At 40.2% G+C, this 20,378-nt stretch overlaps 2 protein-coding genes across 3 annotated transcripts in view; both read left to right on the plus strand.

The window, feature by feature from the left end:
• The first annotated feature begins 877 nt into the window (after window positions 1-877).
• Window positions 878-3,250, plus strand: dusp3b (dual specificity phosphatase 3b). The gene is made up of 3 exons (XM_060923720.1): window positions 878-1,005; window positions 1,280-1,512; window positions 2,839-3,250. Exons 1-3 carry the CDS (start codon window positions 884-886, stop codon window positions 3,036-3,038), a joined length of 555 nt encoding a protein of 184 aa, XP_060779703.1. The 5' UTR covers window positions 878-883; the 3' UTR covers window positions 3,039-3,250.
• A 14,640-nt stretch (window positions 3,251-17,890) lies between these two features.
• Window positions 17,891-20,378, plus strand: part of utp4 (UTP4 small subunit processome component) — a 45,717-nt gene continuing 43,229 nt past the window's right edge. Inside the window, exons 1-3 of one of the 2 annotated variants that reach the window (XM_060923699.1) lie at window positions 17,891-17,979; window positions 19,857-20,032; window positions 20,167-20,355. In XM_060923699.1, the coding sequence (XP_060779682.1) occupies window positions 17,964-17,979; window positions 19,857-20,032; window positions 20,167-20,355 (381 nt within the window). In that variant the 5' untranslated portion in view covers window positions 17,891-17,963. Of the gene's footprint in view, window positions 17,984-19,856; window positions 20,033-20,166; window positions 20,356-20,378 lie in introns of both variants that reach the window. The other variant, XM_060923700.1, reaches the window with a different exon arrangement.

The following is a 20,378-nucleotide window of genomic DNA, read 5'->3' on the forward strand; positions in this document are numbered from 1 at the left end:
TCTATGGACGTGACGTGACCCTAGTGATTACTGATAGGCTGTATCAGTGTCACCTGCGAAAAAAACAACCACGTTTTAGAAAAGAAAAGAAAAAACATCCACTTTCAAAGCTGCTTCATAGTAACGAGTAACGAGGACCTTGATAAAAATGTAGTGGAGTAAAAAGTACAATATTTGCCTTTCAAATGTAGTGAAGTTAAAGTCATAAGTTTCCAAAAAAAAAATAATACTCAAGTAAAGTACAGATACTCAAAAAGTGTATTTAAGTACAGTACTCAAGTAAATGTACTTTGTTACTGTCCACCTCTGTCAGTAACCTATTTACAGTATACAGGGTGTCCCCAAAAAATGTACTCACATTTTGACTCCTCATAACTCATTGGATTTTTCATTTCTTTTCAGATCAAATTAACCCTAATAATGGCAGAAGTACGATTAAGTTTTGAAGAAAGAAAATTTATCATAAAGTGCTACTGGAAGCACGAATGCTTCATGGAAGTGCAAAGACAATTTAGAAGACATTTTCACAAAGATCCACCAATACGACGCATCATTGCTAGCATCCGAGATAAGTTTGAATCAGGTGGAACTGTACATGACGTCCATAAGGAGTGTTCAGGAACACCACGGTTGTCAATCTTGTTTCTAAGTCAATAAACAATGCATTTATTGTAATTTAAAGACTGGGTACATTTTTTGGGGACACCCTATGAAAATACAAGAGGATCTGATACCATCTAGTGGTTAGAGAGGTTCTTTCAGTCCGTGGAATAAAGACGAACTGGATAAACAAGCTTCTGAAGCTCTATGCTGGAAAGATGCAAATCCTTCACCATAGACAAGGAGTGTAGTCTATGATACTTCAGGAGATCTGCAGTTGAACATGACCGACTATGGAGTGTCTGTGCAGCAGCTCAATGACCTTTTGTCAGATGAAAATGGCCACTTCAGCATGCCATCTAGAGATTTCAATGAAGTCTACCCCAGGATTCTGCTTGGAAATGAGTATGTCTTGGTAAAGTTAAATACTCTGTTACAGGTCCCTTTGCTGACTTTTATGCCAACAGTGGGACACTGGTTATATCATATACACAGATGACATACCGTACCTTTAGTCAAACAATTAGTTTTGGCTGTAAATACTGATTGTATGAACATGCATTCGGTTAAATTCAGAAATCATAATCAAGCAAACACTAATAGAACAAGACCGAGCTATTTATAGCTAGTCACATGGCAGTGGCGTAGGCTATCACTTCTTGTATCCACTGTATTACAGGTCTGTGGCCACAAATGTGAAACTCTTGCAACAACTGAGAGTGACCCACATTCTTAACACTGCAGAAGGAGACTCATACATGCATGTGAAGACAGGTGCAGAATATTATGTGGGTACGGGCATTATCTACCATGGAATACCAGCCAATGACACAGAATATTTTAATCTCAGCATATACTTCGAAGAGTGTGCAGACTTCATAGCACAGGCTCTGGCATATAAAGGAGACAGAGGTAGGTATGCATGTTCACATACCATAAGGTTTCCATAGATGCAAAATAAAAGTCTGTTTATCAGAGGTGGACAAAGTACCCAACTTCATTACTTAAGTCAAAGTACAGATCCCGCTGGTCAAATGTTACTCCGATACAAGTGAAAGTTGTCCAGTCAAATTTTTACTTAAGTTAAAGTACTGAAGTACTTGCTTTTAAAAATACTTAAGTATTAAAAGTACATTTTCTGTCAATGCATTGTTGTATTATTGCCACAACTCTTACAATACCTAATGCCTCTGAAGCAACAGACTGGATTTACAAAATGAACGCATGCTGTGCCATCATGGTGGTTTACCGTTAAGCTAGCTAGTCAGTGAAGCTCCACTTGACGTGCTAGCAAACTCTTTTCAAACTCGAAATCATATTGGGTAGCTAATGTTACTAGAAAAGAAAGATTTCTACATTCTGTTTATTTGGCAAGATTATGCTAAGATTAAGATTATGATTTTCTGAAAGGACTTCAGATAAGTTAACGTTATTCATGTTCGCGTAACTCCGTTTTTACATGCTAACTAACAGTGTCCAAGTTAACTAGCTATGTGTTAACGTTAGCTGTGGACAAGGTTACAGCAACTTGGCGGGCAAATCCATAGAAAGTCATTTGACTAACCAGACTGCATAGCTATTGCAACGTTATCGCTAGCTCTAAAAGCGCATAAAATGTCGTTGCAAGCTTTGTCTTGGAATAAAACATTTATATACCTCAATATACTTCTGCAGGTTGGGCGGCGAGTTTTTGTAGGCCGTGATGTGGTTCGTTTTCGGCAAACAAAGCAAACTTTTAAAATGAAACGAATTTTTAATCCTTTCAGAAAACTGAAACATGGGTTCTCAGTATGGCCATGGGTGTGCGTGCATGCTCCAGAAGAACCGCTTCCTTCCATTCTGCCATCAACTGATCGTGTTCAAATAATGCTGCTGAGAAATCATTGAACTTAATTTTATCCAGTCTATGGACGTGGACGTGATGTGACCCTAGTGATTATTGATCAGCTGTCGCAGTGTCACCTGCAAAAAAAAACAATCACATTTTAGAAAATAAAATAAAAAACATCCACTTTCTAAGTTGTTTCATAGTAATGAGTAACGAGGACCTTGATAGAAATGTAGTGGAGTGAAAAGAGTGAAAAGTACGATATTTGTTTTTTGACTGTAGTGAAGTTAGTCATAAGTTTCCAAAAAAAAAAATACTCAAGTAAAGTACAGCTACTCAAAAAGTGTACTTAAGTACCGTACTCAAGTAAATGTACTTCGTTACTGTCCACCTCTGCTGTTTATCCCCAGGGAAGGTGTATGTGCACTGCCAGAAGGGTTACAGTCGCTCTGCAACTGTAGTCATCGCTTACCTGATGTTGAGACACAAGCTGGATGTACGAGCCGCTTTGGCTACGGTGAGAGAGAACCGGGAGATTGGACCTAATGATGGGTTTCTGTACCAGCTCTGTCAACTCAATGACAGACTGGAAAATGAAGGCAAGTTATAAAGCACAGAAGGTAAATCATTTTCAAGGTAATATGGTCCCAAATGTATTTGCAACAACTGTCACTTGGAACAAGAAAGTACAAGATTTCCTGTTTGTAAAGTGTTTATCTTGTGTAGATCTACATTATAGGTGTGACCTTATAGAAGTAGAACAGTGCAACAACAGTATGTCTTTAATGCAGCTATTAAAAAACATTATGGTTGTTTGAACTTTATAGAACCTACAGAGGATCATTGTTCTCTGTTGGTTTGATGCCATCTGGAGTGTTAACACACTCCACATTTAAAGAAATCATTGGTGTGTAAACCAAATTTGAAAATTTTAATTTGGTTTACAGTAGGCCTATGTAACATGTTTTGTCTATGTTTAGTGCCACTGTAGTAATTTTCTGGTTTCTAATTGCTGTTTATTTTTAAATTGTTTCACAGTAAAATGCTGGTATACTCTATAGGGTACAGAAATGCAATGCCAACCACAGCTGCCACATTTTACCATAAAATACACTGTAAAATTATCTTTAGTGTACACTAATATCATATATTTAATGGTAATATAATAAAAGCCGGGTAGCACGGTGGTGTAGTGGTTAGCACTGTCGCCTCACAGCAAGAAGGTTCTGGGTTCGAGCCCAGTGGCTGACAGGGACATTTCTGTTGTGGAGTTTGCATGTTCTCCCCGTGTCCGCGTGGGTTTCCTCCGGGTGCTCCGGTTTCCCCACAGTCCAAAGACATGCAGGTTAGGTTAACTGGTGACTCTAAATTGACCGTAGGTGTGAATGTGAGTGTGAATGGTTGTCTGTCAAGACCTGGCAACTTGTCCAGCGTGTACCCCGCCTCTCACCCATAGTCAGCTGGGAAAGGCTCCAGCTTGCCCGCAACCCTGTAGGACAGGATAAGCGGCTACAGATAATGGATGGATAATAAAAGCAAACAGTTTTACAGAATTTGTAAATGTAAAATGTTTAGCTGTTAATTTTCCAGCAAAAGGCCTTCGATTCAATTCAAGTATTATATTTTAAAAATAAATAAATCAAAATGTGTAAAATATTTTGGTAAATTAGGAAATGTTGTAGAAAGAAAATGGAAATTGGTTCTCCAAACCCTCCTGAACGCTTCTTCATGCTGCATTTGTTTGTAAGTTTCACCTGTAAACCAGTAATTTGATTTGGAAAGAGTACACGAAATTGAATTCCTGGGGTGATAATAAATGACAAGATTTGCTGGAAGTCTCACATCAAATACATCTGCACTAAAATAGCTAGAAGCATCTCTGTAATGGCCAAAGCAAGACACTACTTAGACAACAAATCACTCCACTTATTGTACTGTTCCTTGGTTTTACCTTACCTAAATTACTGCATAGAGGTGTGGGGCAATAGTTCATTAGATCCACTACTCAAACTGCAAAAAAGAGCCATCAGAATAATTCATAATGTCGGGTATCTTGAACACACGAATCCTTTATTCTTAAAGTCTAAATTAATAAAATTTAAAGATTTGGTGGAATTCCAAACAGCACAATTTCTTTACAAAGACAGGAATAATTTATTACCAAGCCACTTACAGAAAATGTTTCAGGATAGAGAGGGAGGGTATAAGTTAAGGGAAATGTCAAACTTTATGATCCAAAGATGTCGAACTACAATGAAAAGATTATGTATATCAAATAATGGAGTAAAGCTATGGAACAGACTGAGTGTGGAGCTGAAACAATGTCCAAACATCAAGCAGTTTAAAAACAAATACAAACAAATGATTTTTACAAAATACTGGGAGGAAGGGGCTTGAGGGGGAATCTGGATGTTCTCAGGATGGGGCTTGCCACTCTATATTATTTATTATTATTAGTTGTTGTTATTTTGGTTGTTATTTGTACTATTACTATCAATTAGTATCAGACTGATATATACTGATGTTATTGTTATTTTAGTGGTTATTTCTCATCTCATTATCTCTAGCCGCTTTATCCTGTCCTACAGGGTCATGGGCAAGCTGGAGTCTATCCCAGCTGACTACGGGCGAAAGGCGGGGTACACCCTGGACAAGTCGCCAGGTCATCACAGGGCTGACACATAGACACAGACAACCATTCACACTCACATTCACACCTACGCTCAATTTAGTCACCAGTTAACCTAACCTGCATGTCTTTGGACTGTGGGGGAAACCGGAGCACCCGGAGGAAACCCACGCGGACACGGGGAGAACATGCAAACTCCGCACAGAAAGGCCCTCGCCGGCCACGGGGCTCGAACCCAGACCTTCTTGCTGTGAGGCGACACACCACCGTGCCACCTATTTTTATATATATTCTTTTTATTTTATTATTTTTTTCTTTTTGTTTGGTTTTGTTTTGATTTTACTGTTCACTGTTCACACATGTTTGAAATAAAGATTTCAATTTCAAGATTTCAATTTCAATAAATTGTAAAACTTCCTGCAATCTCTTGTAAGAATTCACTTTGAACTCTTCAAAGCAATATTGCACTTTAAAATTCATTTGTTATTGGTTTATTTGGCATTACAGAAACACCGGATTATTAAATGTACAGATTTAACAGGTTCAGATTGTTGGCTAAAGTATATTTTATTTGCTTGTGAGAGGTAAACAGTGTAATTACTTCTGAACACCAAGGTGGAAACTGAAGCAGGATTTTTACACTGTAGATATCTGTGAAACCAGCGAGGAAGACTTATAGTGTGTCATAAGAAAAGACACTGGAGACATGAGTGCTGAACAAGAAGACAATTTATTGATTATATACAGTAACAGCAAAAAAAAAAAATCCTACAATATGGCAATTTTTGATTTGATTTGATGATAGTTTATTTTGAACATGTAAACAAACAATGAATAAATAAGCAGAAAACAAGAAAAGCAAAACAGCATTTGCAACAAGAACATGTAAAAAGCCACTAAATTAGAAAATAAACCATAAATAATATAGGTAATAATAATATCAAAACAAAACAAAAATACAAACAAGGATGCACTAAGCAGTTTTGAGTTTACATGTCCGAAAAGGAGTGAGCTGAAGTAAAAACTTAAATTCTAAACCTACTGTAAAATAACTGATATATTGATTAGGTTAAGCTGTTATAAACAGTTATTACCTAGCTTTGTTGAATACCTCAATTCTGATTGGTCAATTACAATATTCTGCGGTCTGTTATTTCTGTATAACACACCATTGCTATGGACCAGATCATTAGCGGAAGCAATAAATAATTTTTTGTGTAAAATTATTGATTTTTTTAGTAAGTAAACATGTAATAAGTGTGATAATGTACAGCAAGCTGATCATTATTGTGAAATAAACCCCTCAGGGTGATTCAAGATCCCTCCGCTTCATGTCAGGGTCCTGCGTCACCCTAGCGAACTGATACTCAAATCGGATCGGAAGAAGGTTTGCACAGTGGATATAATCTGAGACTAATAATAAATGGATTTAAAAACGGATTGTTGTTTAACAAATTAATTCTTATAATCATTGACATGACACTGTTTTACGGTTAGGAGATTTTTTTTAATATTTATTGAAAGAGTCTTGGTTATAAGCAGTCTCAGGATCGGTTACACTTTCAGAACTATAAGCCATTCAACTGTGCTACATTTTGTTCATTGATAAATTAAGCAAATTGCTGTAGTATAAGTGGAGTAACACACTCTAGACCGGGGTGGGGGTTAGGAGACGTGCATTAATTTTGTCTGTCGTGTTTTATCCCTTAACCTGAAACTACTTAATCTTTAAGACTTAATATGTACATATATACATATTTACCGTACATACAGTAAATTCACCACACCTGACCACTAATTTACACAGCCTACACATTATATACATATAAATATGATTAGTATACAATGGTGCTTGAAAGTTTGTGAACCCTTTAGAATTTTCTATATTTCTGCATAAATATGACCTAAAACATCATCAGATTTTCACACAAGTCCTAAAAGTAGATAAAGAGAACCCAGTCAAACAAATGAGACAAAAATATTATATTTGGTCATTTATTTATTGAGGAAAATGATCCAATATTACATATCTGTGAGTGGCAAAAGTATGTGAACCTTTGCTTTCAGTATCTGGTGTGACCCCCTTGTGCAGCAATAACTGCAACTAAACATTTCCGGTAACTGTTGATCAGTCCTGCACACCGGCTTGGAGGAATTTTAGCCCATTCCTCCGTACAGAACAGCTTCAACTCTGGGATGTTGGTGGGTTTCCTCACATGAACTGCTCGCTTCAGGTCCTTCCACAACGTTTCAATTGGATTAAGGTCAGGACTTTGACTTGGCCATTCCAAAACATTAACTTTATTCTTCTTTAACCATTCTTTGGTAGAACGACTTGTGTGCTTAGGGTCGTTGTCTTGCTGCATGACCCACCTTCTCTTGAGATTCAGTTCATGGACAGATGTCCTGACATTTTCCTTTAGAATTCGCTGGTATAATTCAGAATTCATTGCTCCATCAATGATGGCAAGCTGTCCTGGCCCAGATGCAGCAAAACAGGCCCAAACCATGATACTCCCACCACCATGTTTCACAGATGGGATAAGGTTCTTATGTTGGAATGCAGTGTTTTCCTTTCTCCAAACATAACGCTTCTCATTTAAACCAAAAAGTTCTATTTTGGTCTCATCCATCCACAAAACATTTTTCCAATAGCCTTCTGGCTTGTCCACATGATATTTGGCAAACTGCAGATGAGCAGCAATGTTCTTTTTGGAGAGCAGTGGCTTTCTCCTTGCAACCCTGCCAAGCACACCATTGTTGTTCAGTGTTCAGTGTTGTTGTTCAGGGTAACATCTCATTATCTCTAGCCGCTTTATCCTGTTCTACAGGGTCGTAGGCAAGCTGGAGCCTATCCCAGCTGACTACGGGCGAAAGGCGAGGTACACCCTGGACAAGTCGCCAGGTCATCACAGGGCTGACACATAGACACAGACAACCATTCACACTCACATTCACACCTACGGTCAATTTAGAGTCACCAGTTAACCTAACCTGCATGTCTTTGGACTGTGGGGGAAACCAGAGCACCCAGAGGAAACCCACGTGGACATGGGGAGAACATGCAAACTCTGCACAGAAAGGCCCTCGCCGGCCACGGGGCTCGAACCCAGAACCTTCTTGCTGTGAGACGACAGCGCTAACCACTACACCACCATGCTGCCCCTGTTCAGGGTAACAGTGGTCTTGAATTTCCTCCATTTGTACACAATCTGTCTGACTGTGGATTGGTGGAGTCCAAACTCTTTAGAGATGGTTTTGTAACCTTTTCCAGCCTGATGAGCATCAACAACGCTTTTTCTGAGGTCCTCAGAAATCTCCTTTGTTCGTGCCATGATACACTTCCACAAACATGTGTTGTGAAGATCAGACTTTGATAGATCCCTGTTCTTTAAATAAAACAGGGTGCCCACTCACACCTGATCGTCATCCCATTGATTGAAAACACCTGACTCTAATTTCACCTTTAAATGAACTGCTAATCCTAGAGGTTCACATACTTTTGCCACTCACAGATATGTAATATCGGATCATTTTCCTCAATAAATAAATGACCAAGTATAATATTTTTGTCTCATTTGTTTAACTGGGTTCTCTTGATCTACTTTTAGGACTTGTGTAAAAATCTGATGATGTTTTAGGTCATATTTATGCAGAAATATAGAAAATTCTGAAGAGTTCACAAACTTTCAAGCACCATTGTACGTTATATTAATGCATCTTTAATAAATACATAACAACCTGTAATAAATAAATACAAAGCATCTGTAACAAATACATAAAAACACGCAAACCATTTATACATTTAACACTAATCGAACATATAAACTGGCAGACTGAATTTTTTAAACAGTTTGAAGTGCAACTATCTATCTATCTATCTATCTATCTATCTATCTATCTATCTATCTATCTATCTATCTATCTATCTATCTATCTATCTATCTATCTATCTATCTATTTTAGAAAATTATACCACAAGCTACAATCATAAAACTGTGTGGACTCTAGGGGTTAAATACTTACCATAAATACTTACCACATATTTTATGATGACTGAAGTAGTGACTATATAGTGGTAACTATGTGGTGATGAATATAAAGTTTTGAAAGTTATAGCTCTCGTACAAATATCGGGATTATGCTAGTTGCAATTTGGTTGGGCCTACTAATAAAGTCGTCCTAATTCTCCTCGATAGGATTCATACACTGTCTTCTACTAGGACGAACTACTTGATCATCATCATCTTCATCCCTCCTCCTCCAGTGTTGGGTGGGAATATTCATAAGGCCTCCAATATATTCCCAACCTGGCACCCAGTCCTCTAAGTCAATGTCGATGAGAGGAAGGAATGTAGCAGTAATAGTAGGGGATGGGCTTCTGAAAAGGGCTTCTTCATTTGCTTCTTCTTCGAAGAGATGAAATGGCATTTCTAAAGGGGATGCACTCCTTAAAGGGGCTTCTTCATCATTTTCTTCTTCTGTGTTATAAAGGGGCATTCTTAACAGGGATAGGCTCCTCGAAGGAATGACCTGCTCATCCTCCTCATGCCAAAAAACAGCGGTGTGATCTACGGGGTCATCCTCACAGACACTATCCTCAGTGTTGTGAGACAGCCCGTTGACAAGAAGAATGATGACCGGCACCGGCTCTCTCCAGCTTTCTGTGTGGAAAGAGATGAACAGACAGTGAGACACATCTCTCAAAGGAATCAGAAAGCTTTTTGTTTCACACCTTTCGTCTGCTTTGCACCACAAATAATCCTCACTCTAAATAGTCCTTTGAATAAAACGTATTTAAACAAGTTACCTCTAAATTACTGTAAATATAATGGTGCTTACGTCCTCAGTTTTTACATTAGAGCTGCATGATTAGGTGTTAGATAGAGAAGTTACACTCTCAGAAAATAAAGTACATTATTGTAACTTTAGGGGTAGAACGGCTTGTCACTGGTACAGGACCCTCTAAAGTACTTATCTGTATACTTTATATGCTGCTTGGGACCATATATGTACCTTTTTGGCCCTAAAAAGCTGCACATAGTGGGTCAACTGCACTTCAGAGACAGAACTACGCTATATTTGTTGGCGAGATCTCGCGAGATTATCATTCTTATGTATATCTGGAGAGCGCGTGAGAAAAACACATCGCATTAAATAGCTTCAAATCTCCAAAATATCCACAAAAAAAGTTTATTCGTGGTTTTTTTATGTTAATATCTAATGTTAATCCAGACAGATATGCGCAAAGTAGTTTCCGATGTTACTGTCACTAAAGTGCAAACTACCTAAACTACACAAATATCTCAGAAACATGTTACCTATAAAACTTTAGACAACTTTTCTGGCAAGTGGCGGACTTCAGGCTCATTATCATGTTAGTAAACCGATCAGCCAAACAAGAACGAACACATCGCTTTGACCAAAACCTTGTTAATGCTGTTAATTATATTCCTGACTGAGTTCCTGCCTTTTTAATGGTGTTTTGACCCTTTTTTTTGTAATAACATGGTGTTTAAAACACTTGTTTCTTAACTGACAATGAGAAAACTCACCGTCCCAGAACTCACCGTCCCAGAACTCGTCCAGTCCGCTCCATTCAGGCTGAGGGGCTTCATCACGGGACTGCTGAGGGGCTTCATCACGGGACTGCTAAGGGGCTTCATCACGGGACTGCTAAGGGGCTTCATCACGGGACTGCTGAGGGGCTTCATCACGGGACTGCTGAGGGGCTTCATCACGGGACTGCTGAGGGGCTTCATCACGGGACTGCTGAGGGGCTTCATCACGGGACTGCTGAGGGGCTTCATCACGGGACTGCTGAGGGGCTTCATCACGGGACTGCTGAGGGGCTTCATCACGGGACTGCTGAGGGGCTTCATCACGGGACTGCTGAGGGGCTTCATCACGGGACTGCTGAGGGGCTTCATCACGGGACTGCTGAGGGGCTTCATCACGGGACTGCTGAGGGGCTTCATCACGGGACTGCTGAGGGGCTTCATCACGGGACTGCTGAGGGGCTTCATCACGGGACTGCTGAGGGGCTTCATCACGGGACTGCTGAGGGGCTTCATCACGGGACTGCTGAGGGGCTTCGTCACGGGACTGCTGAGGGGCTTCGTCACGGGACTGCTGAGGGGCTTCGTCACGGGACTGCTGAGGGGCTTCGTCACGGGACTGCTGAGGGGCTTCGTCACGGGACTGCTGAGGGGCTTCGTCACGGGACTGCTGAGGGGCTTCGTCATGGGACTGCTGAGGGACTTCATCACGGGACTGCTGAGGGGCTTCATCACGGGACTGCTGTCTGCCTTACTGTCTGGATGTTCCAATAAGTGCATAAACAAGCTCCAGTTAGTTCAAAATGCAGCAGCAAGAGTCCTTACTAGAACTAGAAAATATGACCACATCACCCCTGTCTTATCCACACTGCACTGGCTCCCAATCAAATTTCGTATTGATTATAAAATACTACTATTGACTTTTAAAGCACTGAATGGTCTCGCTCCACAGTACCTGAGTGAACTTCTGCTCCTCTATGACCCGCCATGCCTACTTAGATCAAAAGGTGCAGGCTATCTGCTGGTACCTCGTAGAGTGAAGGTTACATCAGGGGGCGGAGCCTTTTCTTACAAAGCCCCACAGTTATGGAACAGCCTTCCAAGTAGTGTTCGGGAATCAGACACAGTCTCAGCGTTTAAGTCGAGGCTGAAAACATATCTGTTTAGTCAAGCCTTTTGTTAATAGTGCTTATGAGGTAAAGGAGTAGATCTGGAGGGTCCTCAGACATAGAGTGTTTTGGTAAACTGGGATGTATGGATGCTGTCAGTCCCCACTCGCTTGCTCACTCGAGTTTGTTGACGGTGTAGCGGCTGCTGCTTTATGTCCCGGGGCTCCCTCATGCCTGTGTTACCTTCTGGCTCTCCGCTTTTAGTTATGCTGTCATAGTTAGTTGCCGGAGTCCCTGCTTGTACTCAGTGCAATATGTATACTGCTCCTACTTACTGAGGTGACATTGGGCATACTTAACAATCTATGTTCCCCCCCCCCAAATCTGTCCCTCTGAGTTACATGTCGGTCCTGGGATCGAGGTACTGACCTCTTCTGCTCCTCGGACCTGCCTGATCCATCCTGGTGCCCTGTGTCTGGTTGGAGTCTCATCACATTGCTCCTGTGGAGGGTGGCCCCATGCGGACAGTTGAAAGTCACACCTGGAGGATGCTCTGGACTCTTACAGTAATACTTTTATGGCTGAGGACTACAGCTGACTTGCTGACTTTAGGACTGCAGTTGTCATGAATAGTTTGCACTCAAATTTCCATCAATGAAGAGTTATAACATCAACGAAACTGACTTCATGTTAAAACTGTTAATGTTATAGTCATGCTGTCTGTTGTTGCCCAAATGAGGATGGGTTCCTTTTTGAGTCTGGTTCCTCTCGAGGTTTCTTCCTCATGTCGTCTGAGGGAGTTTTTCCTTGCCACCGTTGCCACAGGCTTGCTCATTGGGGATAGATTAGGAATAAAATTAGCTCATGTTTTAAGTTGTTCAAATTCTGTAAAGCTGCTTTGCGACAATGTTTATTGTTAAAAGCGCTATACAAATAAACTTGACTTGACTTGACTACTGAGGGGCATCTCGACTCAAGATCATCTCGGAGGCGGTGCAGAGGTGCTGCAAGAAGAAATTCCCAGTAATGTTGTAGGAATAAATTCCCAGTGGAGTCTCAGGAGTAATCACTGTGTAAAAGTCTCAGGAGTGATCCGGATCATGACCATTTCACAGGAGAGAGTATTTGAAAAAAAAAAAACATTCCAGAAATTAAACACAAACAACCCAACGCCCGGCTGCAGTGACATGTGACATCACGGGGGGGGGTGCTGTTTTATCAGGACCCCATCATTCCTTCAGTCTCACAGATATTTTACACACACACACACACACGCACACACAGGGGCGGCACGGTGGTGTAGTGGTTAGCGCTGTCGCCTCACAGCAAGAAGGTCCGGGTTCGAGCCCTGTGGCCGGCGAGGGCCTTTCTGTGTGGAGTTTGCATGTTCTCCCCGTGTCCGCGTGGGTTTCCTCCGGGTGCTCCGGTTTCCCCCACAGTCCAAAGACATGCAGGTTAGGTTAACTGGTGGCTCTAAATTGACCGTAGGTGTGAATGTGAGTGTGAATGGTTGTCTGTGTCTATGTGTCAGCCCTGTGATGACCTGGCGACTTGTCCAGGGTGTACCCCGCCTTTTGCCCGTAGTCAGCTGGGATAGGCTCCAGCTTGCCTGCAACCCTGTAGAAGGATAAAGCGGCTAGAGATAATGAGATGAGATGAGACACACACACACACACACACACAGTTCTGTGCAAACGTCTTAGGCACATGCAATGAAATGCCTTCAAAAATAATGAAATTAAATGGTTCTACATTTTAAAAAATCATAAATATCATTAAGCTGTATGTTAGGACTGGGGACTGTTTTGGCCTCTAGAGGCCGCTGTTATTGCTTTATCTTGTCATGTTTGTTTTGGCCTCTAGAGGCCGCCACTGTTTTCTGTGTTTTGTGTTTGTTTTGACAGCCTTTGTTTTCATGTGCTTTTGCCTCACCTGTTCCTTATTTCCTGCCCCGCCTAGTTCTAATTGCCCTGTGTATAAATACTTCCTCAGTTTGGTCCCTAGTCACGGAGTCTTTGTGCTGTTATGTTATCACCTGAGAGCTCTGTTCCAAGTTCCTTGCCTTTATCTTTGTGGTCTTTTGTACTTTGTTTTCTTGTGGACATTTTGGACTTTGTGTTTACCATTTTGGGATCTTCTGAGCGTTTGGATTTTTGCCTCTTCTTTTATCTTTGGCTTTTTGTTTTGACTTTGAACTTTTGGATTTTTTTTATTTTTCTCGTATATCTTCTGAGCATTTGGATTATACTTTTGTTTTTGCCTGGGATTTTGTATATTGTAAATAAACTGTTTTTTCTACTCTACTTTCGCCTCACTCCTCTGCACTTGAGTCATTCCCCTGGTGGCCTAGTGGGGATTTGCTGGATCACTACACCAGCGACCTGGGTTTAATCCCCAGCAAAACCCTAACACTGTAATGCATGAAAGTCAATATTTGGTGTGAGACGACTCTTTGCTTAAAAAAGAAATAGTAGTCTCGGGTACAGTGAGTGCAGTTTTATAAGGAAATGAGCTGTAGGTTTTACTGAGTATCTTACAGAACCAGCCACAGTTCTTCTGGACACTTTGACTGTCACACTCGCTTCTTCATTTTGTACCAAAACCCAGAAGCCTTCATTATGTTTTTGTCTAAAAAGTGGTCTGTTATGTAATATAGTGTTTTATGGACTGACATACAAACATTTTTCTGTAACATTTAATTTTGTAGTGGAAAACTAATGTTTGGAACTCTGAAGTGTTTTTGTACTGCCATGATAATGTAGAAGTCATAAAATAAAAGTCTATAACAAAGTTTGGACTTAAATATATAAAGGCCTCAGACTTTTGCACAGTACTGTACAGACTCACTCTTATATATATATATATATATACACACACACACACACGAGGGTAAGTCAAAAAGTTCTCATACAGATGTTATAATTTCAAAAGGTGTGAAAGACATCCCCCATAATTCTACAAAGAAGGAATTCTCTGATGGAAACACTGCAGAAGTGTTTAGACTTAAATGGAGGATATGTAGAGAAATAGCTTTATTTTCATAAATGAAGAATTGTTTTCAATTTGTCTTAGAACTTTTATATATATATATATACACACACAGTGGTGCTTGAAAGTTTGTGAACCCTTTAGAATTTTCTATATTTCTGCATAAATATGACCTAAAACATCAGATTTTCACACAAGTCCTAAAAGTAGATAAAGAGAACCCAGTTAAACAAATGAGACAAAAATATTATACTTGGTCATTTATTTATTGTGGAAAATGACCCAATATTACATATCTGTGAGTGGCAAAAGTATGTGAACCTCTAGGATTAGCAGTTAATTTGAAGGTGAAATTAGAGTCAGGTGTTTTCAATCAATAGGATGACAATCAGGTGTGAGTGGGCACCCTGTTTTATTTAAAGAACAGGGATCTATCAAAGTCTGATCTTCATAACATGTTTGTGGAAGTGTATCATGGCACGAACAAAGGAGATTTCTGAGGACCTCAGAAAAAGCGTTGATGCTCATCAGGCTGGAAAAGGTTACAAAACCATTTCAAAAGAGTTTGGACTCCACCAATCCACAGTCAGACAGATTGTGTACAAATGGAGGAAATTCAAGACCATTGTTACCCTCCCCAGGAGTGGTCGACCAACAAAGATCACTCCAAGAGCAAGGCGTGTAATAGTCGGCGAGGTCACAAAACACTCCAGGGTAACTTCTACGCAACTGAAGGCCTCTCTCACATTGGCTAATGTTAATTTTCATGAGTCCACCACCAGGAGAAAACTGAACAACAATGGTGTGCATGGTAAGGTTGCAAGGAGAAAGCCACTGCTCTCCAAAAAGAACATTGCTGCTCATCTGCAGTTTGCTAAATATCATGTGGACAAGCCAGAAGGCTATTGGAAAAATGTTTTGTGGACGGATGAGACCAAAATAGAACTTTTTGGTTTAAATGAGAAGCATTATGTTTGGAGAAAGGAAAACACTGTATTCCAGCATAAGAACCTTATCCCATCTGTGAAACATGGTGGTGGTAGTATCATGGTTTGGGCCTGTTTTGCTGCATCTGGGCCAGGACGGCTTGCCATCATTGATGGAGCAATGAATTCTGAATTATACCAGCAAACTCTAAAGGAAAATGTCAGGACATCTGCCCATGAACTGAATCTCAAGAAAAGGTGGGTCATGCAGCAAGACAACGACCCTAAGCACACAAGTCGTTCTACCAAAGAATGGTTAAAGAAGAATAAAGTTAATGTTTTGGAATGGCCAAGTCAAAGTCCTGACCTTAATCCAATGGAAATGTTGTGGAAGGACCTGAAGCGAGCAGTTCATGTGAGGAAACCCATCAACATCCCAGAGTTGAAGCTGTTCTGTACGGAGGAATGGGCTAAAATTCCTCCAAGCCGGTGTGCAGGACTGATCAACAGTTACTAGAAACGTTTAGTTGCAGTTATTGCTGAACAAGGGGGTCACACCAGATACTGAAAGCAAATGTTCAGATACTTTTGCCACTCACAGATATGTAATATTGGATCATTTTCCTCAATAAATAAATGACCAAGTATAATATTTTTGTCTCATTTGTTTAACTGGGTTCTCTTTATCTACTTTTAGGACTTGTGTGAAAATCTGATGTTTTAGGTCATATTTATGCAGAAATATAGAAAATTCTAAAGGGTTCACAAACTTTACATGTAAAGTGAAAATTTTCAAGCCTTTTTTTTGTCTTAAGTTTGAGGATTATGGTTTATCACTCATGAAAATCAGAAATCCCATTTTCAGAAAAGCTGGGATCTTTTCCGAAATACAGTTAAAACAAAAATCTGTGATTTGTTAACTCATGTGAACCTTTATTTAACTGACAAAAGTACAAAGAAAAGATTTTCAGTAGTTTTACTGACCAACTTAACTGTATTTTGTAAAGAAAAACAAAGTTAGAATTTTGATGCCTGCAACACACTCAGAAATGTTGGGACAGAGACATTATTATTACCCTTGTATTACATCACCTTTCCTTTTAATAACTTTTTTTTTTACACTTTTTACTTTTTACACACCCAGAGAGAGAGAGAGGTTTCTTGGCACATTTCTGCAGCCTGGTAAAATCTGTATAAAAGAATTATTGATTTTTCTGGTCCATAAAATCAGTCTGTTCGTGTTTATAGGTGTCTCTTGTTGGGCTATTGTAGCTTTTCATAGCTTCTGTGTCCAGTTATCAATAATAATAATAATAATATAGGGGCGGCACGGTGGTGTAGTGGTTAGCGCTGTCGCCTCACGGCAAGAAGGTCCGGGTTCGAGCCCCGTGGCCGGCGAGGGCCTTTATGTACGGAGTTTGCATGTTCTCCCCGTGTCCGCGTGGGTTTCCTCCGGGTGCTCCGGTTTCCCCCACAGTCCAAAGACATGCAGGTTAGGTTAACTGGTGACTCTAAATTGACCGTAGGTGTGAATGGTTGTCTGTGTCTATGTGTCAGCCCTGTGATGACCTGGCGACTTGTCCAGCGTGTACCCCGCCTTTCGCCCGTAGTCAGCTGGGATAGGCTCCAGCTTGCCTGCGACCCTGTAGAACAGGATAAAGCGGCTAGAGATAATGAGATGAGATGAGATAATAATATAACCTCATCTTAACAGCTGCTAGTTTGTTTATACTGCTTGACTGTTTGGTTATTTACAGTGTGTGTGTGTGTGTGTGTGTGTGTGTGTATATATGAGTGTTTAGTCTATGTCTAGTTCATATCTGGAGTGTTTATACTGTTTATATTGTCTGTCTGAGTGTTTAGTCTGTGTGTTGTTCTTATCTAGTGTTTATACTGTTTATTTATACTGTTTATATTGTTTGAGTGTTTAGTCTATGTCTAGTTCTTATCTAGAGTGTTTATACTGTTTATATTGGGTTTTTTTTCAATTATTCTATTTTTATTTATTGCATTGCCTGTTTGCACCGTGGGTCAGAGAGGACTAAAATTTCATCTGTGCTGTATGTCGAGCATGTATAGCATATTTGACAATAAAGTTGACTTGACTTGACTATTATTATTATTATTATTATTATTATTATTATTATTATTATTATTATTATTATTATTATCTAGTAGTAACAGCAGTCGCCCTGAAGAGAATTAAAACGACTTTTATTTTGTAAAGTAAACGCAGCGCTTCTGCTTCCGGGGTCGAAGGGTCTCAACGTGGTGCAGCAGGAGCTCAACGTGTGAGCCGCTTGAAATGAAACCTCCAGTTCCCTGATGTACAGCGTTCAAAGCAGGTGAACTTATTTACATATTTAATTATATTCTGGTTATTGTTTTCGATGTTGTATTTCTCTGTTGATGAGTTTATCTTAAATCCCCTTCATGGTGTTTATGAGAGGGAGCTGCAGCAGAGAGATGATTCTCCCATTCAGTCTCCGTGAATTCGACCAGACCTGGCTGTGATTCAGTGCCACTCTAATCTATTATCTGTAATCAGTCAGAGATTTTGAACTTTTTATTTTGATTAAATAAACTGATTAGTTGTCAGCTCACCAGCTCACCTTCCCTACTGGTCAGGAGGAGAGAGAAAGAGCTTTCTGTCTGGAAAATACACAGTATGAAGATTTGAACTTTCAATCCACTGAAGTCTTCATCATGAAACATAACCATCACTGAGTTCATATCACTGAAATAGTTTTAAAATAATATATCCGCCTGTGTTTTATTTGTTGTGAATTAACCTGGTTAACATTCGAGGTTTAGTTTAGTATTCAGAGATTCACAATTAAAAAAAATCAAGCATCTGTTTTCAAATAGCTTTCTGTCAGTGTTTACAAATTCATATTCAATAATTCGGTTTTCAGAGTTTGTAGAGTTCAGGGTGCTGTATTGCTGGGTTTCACGTGACGTCACATCCGCCTCATGAGTTATTCAAAGCTTTATCTGGTGGTCTACCAAAGCTCAGTTGACAAAGCGTTTGTACGGAGAAGGTGCATTGCTCGCATGAAAAATAACTTACACTTGCGTTGTTTTAGGTTGTTCGAATCGATCAAACCATGAAACTGGTAAAAGTTTATTCAAGGTTCCCCAAGAACTAATAAAAAAGGCTGAACGAACACAGGATTTCATAAAAAGATGTGGAGAAAGGTGGCTTTTGAACGTCTCACTGAAATCAAAGGGAGCCGAGTCGAAGCATGCTCGAGTTTGCAGTGATCACTTGGTGAAAGGTTTGTATCTCCCTCTCAGCTATGGCCTTAGTGTTTTCCAAGTACTTTTCTTGCTATGTGTCGTTATTTTATGGTGCTTTTTTTTTTAGTCACGAAGCGCTAAAGTCCCCAGCTGTTTCTTTGTTTACTCCTCACAAAGTCCGTATGCATGAAGGTTGTGACAAAACTCTTACCCAGCCATACAGTTACAATGCGCCGTGATCACTTCTCCGTCTTGTTTAACTAAGATCCAGGTCTTCAAAGGGGTTTCTGATGATTTTTGTGAATGATTTAGCTGAGAGATAAGAGCCAACACAAGTGAGAATCAAGTGAACTGTTGTTTGTTTACACTTCAACTTGCAGCGCTTCGTTGTAAAGACGCGAACGAAAAGCTTTAAAAAAACCTTACACAGGCAAAAACAATACAGGATTGATTCGGCAGCGACTTGATACTGAGGTCCTTTACCCAGCCACATACAGAAAAGTTGTAAGCCTCCGTACTCTTCCACGCTTTCATCTGTTTTGCGGTGTAGAAGGACGCCTGCAACACAAGATAGTTGGAGATGTCGGGGAACTCGACTGAAGGGTAGTTTTCGAGATCGTATGACAAATCCTTCTTTCCCAGACTGTATGGGTCGATTCCATTGCACACAGCAATCTTCTGAATATATCTAAAGCCAGCAGTGGCTTCTCGATTACGAGTGTACTCTGATAAGTTATCGTTAGTTGTTTGCACTACAGCAGCCGTTTAGACCACCAGCTATTTCACTTCCGATAAAACCGCTAAGAAAAGTCACGTGACTGAAACCCAGCAATTCCGGTGTTCATGTTCAACCAGTCAAATTCAGTTTGCAAAATTCAGTCGTGTTTTTTCAGTAAATTCTCGTCTCCTTTTTGCTTCCACAGTGTTTTAAACATGTAATTACAGAAAGAGTAAAACCATTTCTGTCCTGTTTCTCAGCTTTAATCTTTTCAGTGATGGCGGAGTTCAAGGTTCATCGTGTTCGTTTCTTCGACTACATGCCCTCAGCTGTCAACGCTTTGGCCTTCGAGCCGCAGCGTGAGCGGATTGCAGCGGCGAGGGCAGATGGCTCTGTGGAGATCTTCAGCATCGCTGACAACTTCTTTCAGGAAAAGGTCCGTGAGCTGGCAGTACATAGGATACATCAGGAAAAGCACACCTGAGTTCTGGTTTCTGGTCATATCAGACACCCATGTGGATTAGTTGATGTATGTATTGTGATGAGTTTAATACAATTGTGTGTTTACAGGTGATTCCCGGGCGAGAGAAACGTGCCACTGAGGCTCTGACCTGGGTCGGAGAGCGTCTTTTCAGTGCAGGTTTAAACAGTGAGATTGTCGAGTACGATTTGGAAAATCACAAGGTGAAATACACACTCGATGCTTATGGCGGCCCCATTTGGACCATTGCGAGCAACAAGCAAGGAACTCATTTGGCTGTAAGTTCAAGTTTTTTTTATGT

Source organism: Neoarius graeffei, chromosome 6 (genome assembly GCF_027579695.1).
Source record: "Neoarius graeffei isolate fNeoGra1 chromosome 6, fNeoGra1.pri, whole genome shotgun sequence".
NCBI lineage: Eukaryota > Metazoa > Chordata > Actinopteri > Siluriformes > Ariidae > Neoarius > Neoarius graeffei.

Excerpts from the sequence above, each read along its gene's own strand:
- dusp3b (XM_060923720.1), top strand. The coding sequence starts at position 884 with ATGACCGACTATGGAGTGTCTGTGCAGCAGCTCAATGACCTTTTGTCA. Across the intron at positions 1,006-1,279 it reads AGGATTCTGCTTGGAAATGA|GTCTGTGGCCACAAATGTGA; the intron begins GTATGTCTTGGT and ends ACTGTATTACAG. Across the intron at positions 1,513-2,838 it reads GGCATATAAAGGAGACAGAG|GGAAGGTGTATGTGCACTGC; the intron begins GTAGGTATGCAT and ends GTTTATCCCCAG.